A 10,329-nucleotide genomic window follows, 5' to 3' on the forward strand; every position below is an offset into this window, starting at 1 on the left:
TGTTAGGACCGACATCCAGGGAGAATTCAGGACCTATGTCCACTGAAGACCCTGGTACCAGTTCACATTGTATCAGAATGGCATATGTCTGGTTAGATACCTACCCCCTCCCCCACAACACATCCCAAGGCTAGTCTCCTTTGGTCTCCACAGACAAAAAAGGTTATCACCTTAAACCCAAATACAGAGAGGCTTTTATAGGCAACTGTCTGCCAGGGAACCTGAAACAGAAAAGATTCTTCAGAAACTGTATCTGCTCCTTACTTGTATGTGTGTGTGTGCTGTGTGTGTGTGCTGTGTGTGTGTGATGTTGGTCAGAAGTGACAACCTCTAGTGTCATTCACAAGAAGGCCATCTCACTCCTTTGAAATATCTCCTACTGCCCAAGAACTCCCCAAACAAGCTAGATTTTCTGACCAGCATGCCCCACGAGTCCTCCTGGACCTGCTTCTCCAGGCCTGGGATTACAGCTGCATGTCACCAGGTCAAGCATAGGTTCTAGGGACCAAACTCAGGTCTTCATGCTATTAAGGAAAGTGCTTTACTGACTGAGCCGTCTCTATACCCTTTCTCCACTCCATTCCTGCTAAGCCATCTCCCCATCCTCTTCCCTCCATTCTGACTGAGCCATTTCTCCACCCTCTCCCCTCCATTTCCACTGAGCCATTTCTCCACCCTCTCCCCTCCATTTCCACTGAGCAATCTCTCCATCCTCTCCCCTCCATTCTGCTCCATTTTCTCCTTTCCTCTGCTGTGTGGCCAAGAACACGACAGCAGCCACCAAGAACCTCTGCCCAGGAGGTAATGCCAGCTCTGCCTAAGCTACTGCCCTGTGTTTGGTTCTTCCAACCTAGGAAACTCATAGCTTCCCAGACCTCTTCGCCCTCCAGCCTGGCATCCCAGGGACCTGGAGAGGGAGCAAATGAAGCTCAGAAAGAAGACAGTTAAGCATGCCCTGTCCAGGCCTGCATAGAAGGATTCTTCTAGTCCAGACCATCATGCAAAGTGTCCCATCAGCACCTTCCTTTGAAGGTTTTATACCCAGTCCCACAAGCAGCCACACAGCTAACCCAATGGCTTCCTAAAAGTACCACCTCCTCATTTCACAGCTGGGGAAACCAAGACATGAAGAAGTGGCATGTCAAATGTTATCTGGGCTAACTGCTCTTGGACTATGCCCTCCTGGCCAGAGCTTTTCCTTGTGAATTTGGCAACCCCACTGGGTAAGCAGAGGTCATAGATGTGGTTTTGAATGGGATCTTTAAACAGTTCTGTTGTCACAGATTGTGTGCATGTGTGCAGGTGTGTGCCCACAGAGAGCCCAGAGGAAGATGCCAGGTGTCCTGTTACATCATTTTCTGCTGTATTCCCCTGAGAGAGAGGCTCTCACAAAACTCGGTGCCCACCATCTCTGCTAAGGTAGCAGAGTGGCCAAGCGGTCACCTTGGCAACACTGGTGCTCAGCCCCAAGTTAAAGAAGATTAAATGGGTACCTTGTAAGACTCCACCCTCAGACTCTCTTAGTTCTTTGTATGCCCCCCTTAGAGCACTGAGCGGTGAAGGGGACACAACAACCTTCCTCCTTCCCCACAATGTCTCTGAAATGGGCAGCAACTCAAGCGACATTAGTCACCACCAACTGAGTTTTCTCTCTTGCCTCAACTCAATACCATCTCAATTAAAGTATTGTTAGCAAAGCTAGATCTGATTCAGCAAGCCTGTATCCAAATGGCCTGTTATCAACCGCTTGTGAGTCATGCTGGACCACGGTCATTCTCTACACAGTACCAGGGGACAATTGATCCAATTTGAATGTGACCAAAAATCACATATTGACTCCCTCAGAAAACATCTAGAACAGTAGATGCTATCCTGGCTGCACAAACTAAGGAGTAGAGAAACCTCATGCCCTAGTTTGCTTTCTAGTGCTATGGTGACCACCATGGTCAAAAGCAGCTGGGGAGGAAAGGGTTTGCTTGGCTTACAGGTCTCAATCACTGAGGGAAGTCAGGGTAAGAACCCAAGCAGGAGCAGAGGCAGGAACTACACAGGAATGATGCTGACTGACTTGCTGTCTGTGGCTTGCTCAGCCTGCTTTCTTATACAACCCAGGACCAGCAGTGGCATGACCCTGGGTCCTCCCACATCAACCATTTGTCAGGAAAATGCCCGCAAAGGCTTGCTACAGGCCAGTCTGTTGAAGACAATCTAACCGAGGTTCCCTTTTCCAAGGTAACTCTAGTTGGTGTCAAACTGACACACTCTTACCAGCATGCCTTCTGACAACTCATGCTTCTGTAATGCTAATTGTTCCTTTCTACAAACTCTTCTCAGCTCCCTGAGACCACACTATAGTCCCTTCAATCACTGTAAATGACAGAGAAGGATATAAATGAGAACCCGGTAGAGTGTGACCTGTCACCAGCAGAGGCCCCATCTCCCTTTCAATAATCTCTGCAACAGGAAATGAATGTCAAGAGACAGGAATATGTTAAAGTTGGTTCAGCATTTAGGAAGTGAAAGCCTTGAGTCCAGCCTTGGGTCTGCTAGAGGTTGGGCTGGATTGTGAACCACACACCTGCCTGAGCAGGTCCTTGTGCTCGCAGGAGAATGCGTTAATTCTATTCCTGGTTCCTCCTGGCTTCAGTGTGAGAAGCCCTTTGTGAGCCCACTGTCCCCTCCCTACCCATCCCAGTGAAGTCGAAGATGGGAGATCCCTCCCTCAAACAGCTAGTTTCCCTGTCTGCCGCTTGTCTGAAAAGGTCACCGCTTCTTTCTACAAAGCGTACTTTAGAACAAGCAGCTGAAGCTGGAGGGGGGAAAAAAACCCATAAGATTCCAAAAAGCTTTCATGCCCTGTGGCTTCAAGCTTGTCATTCAGATGTTAGCTAAAGTCTGCAAGGAAAAACAACTGCTTTCAAATATACTAGGTAACTATGGAAATAAATTAAGCCACCGACACCAGCTTGATAAAAAGCAGACCACCCGGATAATGCCAGGCTACAAAGGAAGTGAAGGGAGTCAGCTCCCATTGGTGGAGTGGCCTCTCCTAGGCCATCTGCTAGCTCGAAACGGCACTTGGTTCTAAAGACGCAGCTACTATTTAAAGTGGATGCTGAACAACTTAGGACAGGGCATCTACGTCCTGGGCCAGGGACCAAAGGTCGCTCATGCTTAGCGTCTGAACGTTAACCTTTTCACTATAAGGAGAGGGGAGGAGAGTGAGTGAGAGGGGAGGAGAGAGGCAAATAGAGCATACCTTTACCTGATTTATGAGAAAGAAAGGTAGCCATGTTTTTATATTGTCTGTCTACACACATACATGCATTTTATGTACAATGACAGGGTCACTAGCAGAATCCTGCTGTCTCTTTTGATATACAGTTACCATTACGGAATAAACAGTTCAACTAGAATTATAAAACAGATTGCTTCAACCTCCATGAGGGGAATGAAACAAAACTCTGAGACCTTAGAAAATGCTACTTGGATTCATGAAAGTAAGTACATGTTCCAAAGGTGAGGCATCCTTCCTTTTCTTTCCTGTCACACAGTGGCCAGGAATATACTGTAGCCCAAGTATAAATGAAACAGGAAAAATGAAAGGTAGCCAAGGCTTGCCCAAAAATTCAGTATGAGACAGTACCCCAATATTTCAAACAACAGACAAGGCACCCATTATCACTGTCACCACATAAAAGGCACTGTGCTGATGCCGCCTTGGTCACGAATAGCAAAGTGGGAGTGGAGAAGGCGATGTGAGGTGTCTGGGCTCACAGTGGAGTCCTCTGAAGCTAACACAAGACAGGCATTACAGAGGGGATTCCTCTAGACAGATTTCTCCATTTAGACTTTGGTGTGTCTAAGTCTGGGCCAGCTCACGTCTGGAGCTGGGCAAGGCCCAGGTGGGAAAGACTCAGACTGTCTTAGTATCTAAATTCCCCACACAAGGAGTAAAAAGTATGCTTTTGCCCATTTTGTTTGGCCCAGAAGGGGCCCAAGGAGATGTTAAAAAGTAACAATTTTAGACCTGCGCTAAAACTACAAACTGTATCCTATGGAGCAGGAAAGGATGGAGGGGAAAATAGAAACAAAGTGTGTCTGCTCTGTCACAAGACACAAATGTGAGAGCTTCTTCCTCCTGTGCCATACACCCCTTTCCCTCTAACACTCTAGGACTGGCTTCTAATAAAGACGACAAGGTGTTCTTACTGCTTTGTCACCAGGAATCTCAGCGCCGCCATTCGCTGCCATTTAGGCAGGCGTGATTACAGCACAAAATGTGAGTTACACTCAACACGTTCAGCTCCTCATGTCTGTCAGCATTAAAACGCTGTTTACAGCATGGAAGACGTGAGTCATACCTCTTGTTGGTGACTGAAAGTGGGATCGGAACAATTACATCAAGACTGTTTGTAGTGCCTCCCGTGAAGACTGGAAAGGCTACCCGGACGGACGAACTTGTCCTTCTTTGTTAGTCACCATCAGAACAATGGCGAGGAGCAGGGCCTGTGAGCCGCCAGAGGAGCGGCAAGTCTCTAATCCGCATCTCCTAGGCTCAGAAAGTGATTTTAAAAATTTACAAACTACAATAATTTTGAAGGGATAACAGAGTTCACCTGATCGCTCCACATCAGTCAATATGAAAATGTTTGCATTTCTGTGTTCCCAGGCAGCACAAGAAACCAAAAAGATAAAAATCATGTTTTAAACTTAATGCAATGCCCGGGCAAGCAATTAGGATTTGCTCTGTCTCATTTGCAGAGCAGATCGCTCACTGTAAGATTAGATGGCAGTTCACAAGCTCAAAGTAAAATTGGGATTTTCTTGGAAGGCAGTCTGAGACACAGACACAAGTAGCTTCAATCCTAAGCTTTAGGGCAGTGGTTCTCAACCTTTCTAATGCCACGATGCTGAGACCCTTTCATGCCTTTCTTTATGTTGTAGTGCCCCCCAAACCATAAAATTATTCTGTTACTGCTTCATAACTATAATTTTGCTGCTGTTGTGAGGTGCAATGTAAATACCTGGGTTTCTGGATGTTCTTAGTTGACCCTGTGAAAGAGTTTTTTGATCCCAGGGTCACGACCCACACGATGAGAACCTCATCTTTAGGGGATGGTTAAGAGGAGGAAAGTCTCACTGGCTTTAAACAAGCTGCTTCTCAAAGACATGAGTAAAATTTAATGTTTTAATTTAATAGGTTTTAATACCTATATTGGGATTTTGAAAGCGGTTTGTTTGTGACTCGCATTTGGAGGACCGGAATTTTCACTGCATTGCAGCAAGCTGGCTAAGTATTTCCCAGTGCCTAGTCATGTTCCCTCCTAAGTGATTGGCAGGGCGTTCTTACTATAATGTCCTCAATTTTCCCATATAGTATTGGAGCTGCTTGCTCTGTCAGAACACCGAACCCTGAGCCATTTTTTTTTTTTTTTTTTTTTTTTTTTTTTTTTTTAGTTTTTCGAGACAGGGTTTCTCTGTGGTTTTGGAGCCTGTCCTGGAACTAGCTCTTGTAGACCAGGCTGGTCTCGAACTCACAAAGATCCGCCTGCCTCTGCCTCCCAAGTGCTGGGATTAAAGGCAAGTGCTGGGATTAAAGGCATGCGCCACCACCGCCCGGCCTCTGAGCCATTCATTTTTCTGTAATTATACCAGATGCATTTAAAGAACTGCTCTTAGCCTTGAGAAAGAAAAGAAACAAACCCGTGACTCTGGAGCTCTGTTTGGTTTTGTCCTGGAGGACAGAGGAGGGGCAGAATGTCACGTCCATAATGGGGCCTCTCAGTGGGTGCACACTCAGCCGTGCCCAGGTTTATCTGCTTGGCACGCTTTGTATGGAAGCCGCACAGTATTCCTCGGAAGACAGGAGGGCTGGCTGGAGCCTGGGTGGTTAACACAGGCTCGGTAGCAGGACCCAGTCCACAATATCACACTGCATCAGAAGTGAGCTCTCTGTGTCTCTCTGTGAGTGCAACAGCGGCAGCCTACATGCCTAAGCACAGCTGGTGCTGGGGGAAGCAAACCTCTGAGATCCCTCTGAGGTCACCCCAGGCCTTCTCAGCTCACAGACCTTGAAACCCAGAGAAGCACAGGGTTCTACTCTTACTGGGCCTTTGCTTAGCTCTCTACTGTAGTTGGTATCATCAATGCTTTATAGCATTTGAGTATGGGACCCACACTTTGACTGCACTGTACCCCACAAACTGTCTGGCCAGTCTTGCTCCCTACTGCTTGGTTCACAGATTTTTCATTGTGTGACTCCAGGACCTGAAATAACTCACTTCTCCTATAGTAAAACCCGTGTCTCTGGTCTAGCACCTGGGGCCTTGTAGCTTCACCTTTGGACCCCTTCTTGATCTCTCCCCAGCCCTTCCCTGTTAGCATCATCTCATCCTCTAAGCTCTTGTCCTGGCCTTTTCTTGTCTGTGTTACAGCTATGGGCTTGAAATGATGGTCACTCCCCTCTCTGCCACTATAAGAAGAAGAGACAGAATCTTGCTTCTGTAGCTCAGGCAAGACTACTGTTTACTATGTAACCTAGACAGGCCTTTATCTCAAGGTGGTCCTCCTGGACCCGTCTCCTCTACGACGGAATTATAACCTAACTCCACTAACTCTCACTCCTCACAGCTGACATCTTCAGGATGTCAGTGTCCTGGGTTTTGAGTTTCCAAGTACAAGACAGAACCAGAACCTTGGCTGTAGCAGGATATTTGCTGATGGCTGCCAACAATGGAGACAAAGATGCCAAAGAACTCATAACCTCTAGGTTAACTCAAAACCAACTTCAGCAGCTTGAGTTCTCAGACAATAGTCTCCATTCTCTTCCCGGGGAGTGTGGGGGGAAATGGAGTGTCCTGCCTCCCCCTCCCCCAATGCTAGGATTACAGTCACAGATTAGGCTTGCCCATTTACACAGCACTGGAGTCTGAACCCAGGGCTTCCTGTATACTAGGTGAGCACTCCACCTGCTGGGCTACAGCCCCAGCCCTAACCTTAGCTTTCTCTAACCAACCACAGAGGCAGGAATCCACCTGACCACAAGAGCAATGACCCTGCGACCCAAGAGCAGACTTGACAAAATCAAACTGAGCATTTAGAAGACCAATGTTTTCTTCCCTCTTCTGTCATGTTTCTTATATTAGTACTTTTGAGGCAACAGGTGGAAAGACAGGTGGAGCCAATATGGAATTCTGGTTTCTGAGGATGAAGTCACCATGCTCAGGTGTTGGGTTTCCCTGGTCCACCATCCCCCAGTTCTCCACATTCTGACAAATGAGCAAGCAGCAGAATGCAAGCAACTGGAAAGAGTAAAATCTCACTCTTCGTCAGAGGCACACAGCTTACCTGTTGGTCAGCAGTCCTATGAATGGGTTGGTTAGGAGCTGGACGGTGGCCTTGGAGGCAAACAGCAACCCAACTTGCACATTTTCGTTCAGGAGGTCTTTGTCTTCGCTCGGACAGTCAGAAGGGACAGTGGATGTGTTGGTCACCATGTGCTGTGTGGCAATGGTCTTGTATGGCTGCTCCCCTGGGAAGCCCCCGGTGGCATTCCCAGTGGAATTCCCAGTGAATGAAATGGTAGAGTTGTCATAGTAGGAGAATATGCCCTGGATGCTTCCCAAGGTGGAGGCTGTGAGTGCTGGCTTAGTGGTCTGGATTTCTGTAGTGTTTTTCTCGTGCTTAATGCTGTACAGGTAACTGGGGATGATGGGAACTGGGTGGGGACAAGGGTGGGGAGAGAAATAATTATCACATCAGAACCTTTTCTGAGACAAAAGCCATCAAAATTCAGGTTGTGTGAAAAGCCAAATGAAACCCAGAAAAGTGGGCCATGTACCCCAGAAGAGGAAACCATGTTCAGAGGACATGCTGGAACAGTTTCATGTTGCTTAGTCTGAGAGAGAAGGAGAGAGAGACAGACAGAGAGAGAGACAGAGAGATTCTGAGGGTCCCACCATGCCCACAGGGTAGCGACTGTGCCCACATGACTGGACACAGAGATGTCTGTCTTTTATAGGGTTTCTCATTACAGCATTCCTTCAGAGGACTATGCTGGAAAGACAGAACACTCTCTGAAGTAAGTCAGTGCTGACCTGGGGTCAGAGAGGTTGGACAGACTTTGAAATGGATAAAGAAAGGAAATGGACATTTAAATTCCATTATGTTCTTGGGTGTAGGGGAGAAAACCAACCCTTGCAGACAGTGATAAACTGGACAGTCTCAACAGACCAACTCTATCGTGTGATTGGGGATCTATCTGCAGGTTTTCATGGCCCTCACTGAGAATCCCTTAGACTTCTATCATGGAAAAGCAAAGCTGCCTAACATTCAAGAAGCTCTGAGCACACCAAGAACGTGGGGGCATTGGAGGCAAAGGCCAGCTGAAACCCTGATGCCCTGAGCTGAAAATGCCATGGAGATCCTCTCAGAGCCTGCAAGTGGGGGCGGGGGGGGGGGGGGGGGGGACTCACCACTTGAGAGTCTGAATGAAAACCAAATATTTCTGTTTCACTGAAAGTTGGTTTTCGAAAAGCGCATTAGGTCTTTCGCCATGCTAACCCTCAAGCAAGCACCTTGGCTTTCAGCTTTTTTTTTTTCTCTCATTTGTTGTGTGTTCGTCTTGGCTTTTTTGTTTTAAGATAGGCCACATGTGGCCCAGATTGGCCTTAGTCTGAGGGGCGAAGAGGCCTGGTTTTGAACCATTCGGTCTGAACCTGTCATTTTAGGAGGAGGTATTGCACGTTGGCAGTTGTTCCCTCACACACCTAAATATGGCTTGCTTTACTTCAGAGCTAGATGGCGACTTGCTCACTCGGTCCTCCACCAAGGGTTCACCCACCTTTCAGTAGCCTAGTAACTAGAGCGCGGCAGCAGCTCAGCACATTGCTTCACTTAGACAGAAATCTTTTTCATCACAGTCAAAGTGGACAAAGGGAAGTGGGCAGTTATCAGGAGGAAACACAACTTCTGCTGCTTATCGGGTGTCATGGGTTTTGACCTACCCTCCAGGAAAGCGAAGCCACAAGTGCAGCTCCCGGGAGCAGAGGGCAAGGCGGGCTGGTATTCAAGGATGGGTTTTTGTTTTGTTTTATACAGCTCCTTCAACTTTTGGGGCCGGCAGAGCTGCTCAGATAAACTGGGGTATGTGGGGTGTGGAGGACAGGTTGCCGGGGACGAGCTGCCTGGACCGGGACTAGGGGTGCCGGGGAGTAGGGGCTAGATGATGAGGATGAGGTATTGGGGATGCAGTGCCAGGGCCAGGGTTGCTGAGGACCGGCGCCAGGGACTCAGTGTCACGGACAGGGATGTCGGGGATCGGATGGCTGGGACGCGAGGGCCGTACGTACCCACGACGGTGAGCAGCATGTTGTCCAGCAGCAGCGCGAGGAACACGATGAACAGGATCAGCTTGCGCGAGTGGCGGCTGTCCCGCAGCCATCGCAGCGGAGCCAGCTCGCTCAGGGCCATGGCTCTGCTGTGCTGCAGGTGCGGGTGCGGTCAGTGACTGGGACAGCCAAGGTCCCCGCGCCACACGAAGCACAAGGAGTCGCGTCTGCCAACGGTGGCGCGGGACGACCGGGAGCACCTGGCTCCGCTCACGCGTCCGTATAAACGTCCCTAGGAGAGCCTCCAGAGCCGTCGGGGACCAGACCTGGGACCCGCGGACGCTGCCCCTCACAGCCGCGCCCAAGACCCCCCGCTCAGCTTGGGTCCCGGGATCCCTGGACCCCGCCCACTGCCTTAGAGGATCCCAGAGGGGGTCTCTGTCCTCCCGGGTCTCGCGTACCTCCCAGTCGCCTGCGAATGCCTGCTGGGTTCTTGCGCCACACTGCCCGGCCTCTGTCCGTGCGTCCCTGCGGCTCCAGGTCGCCTTCTCCACCCCAGCGCCCCAGAGCCCTGCTCAGTTTACCCAGTCCGGCTCTGACGTCACGGACAGCGCGGAGCGGGGGCGGGGGGCTGGGGCGCTGGCCTCCGCCCACCCAGAGCCGCCTCTTGTCCCCAGCCTGGACTCTGTCACGCGCCCACCCTGGCGGACCTCGGAGACTTGTGTAGGGAAGGAGTGGGGAGGGGAGTCGAGAAGGGAGCTGCAGGGGCTTCAGAGGACAGCGTCAGGGGTTCAGAACAAGGAGTCAAGGGTCCCTGGCGAAAGAGTCATGGCCAAGGGTGTGCAGGTACTCGGACTTTCTTCTATCTCCAGGAGAGGCCAGAAAAAAATTGTGTGGGTCCATAAAATGGCCGGAGATGGCATGAATGAAGGCTGTGGGATGTGCCCAGGGTCAGAGTGCAGCTGGGAGGCTAGAGCTCTGGGCACCTTCGAGTGAG

The 10,329-nt window shown here is 49.6% G+C and overlaps 1 protein-coding gene across 1 annotated transcript in view; it reads right to left on the minus strand.

The window, feature by feature from the left end:
• Slc18a2 (solute carrier family 18 member A2) overlaps nt 1-9,898 on the minus strand; it is a 31,940-nt gene extending 22,042 nt beyond the window's left edge. The window contains exons 1-3 of the mRNA XM_041661544.1: nt 9,794-9,898; nt 9,354-9,486; nt 7,351-7,720 (exon numbers count right to left, since the gene is read on the minus strand). Of these exons, the coding sequence (XP_041517478.1) occupies nt 7,351-7,720; nt 9,354-9,474 (491 nt within the window). The 5' untranslated portion in view covers nt 9,475-9,486; nt 9,794-9,898. The remainder of the gene's footprint in view (nt 1-7,350; nt 7,721-9,353; nt 9,487-9,793) is intronic.
• Between the last annotated feature and the right edge of the window lie 431 nt (nt 9,899-10,329).

This window comes from Microtus oregoni, unplaced genomic scaffold (genome assembly GCF_018167655.1).
Source record: "Microtus oregoni isolate MIOR12 unplaced genomic scaffold, Mior012 000012F_ref0000307, whole genome shotgun sequence".
Taxonomy (NCBI): Eukaryota; Metazoa; Chordata; class Mammalia; order Rodentia; family Cricetidae; genus Microtus; species Microtus oregoni.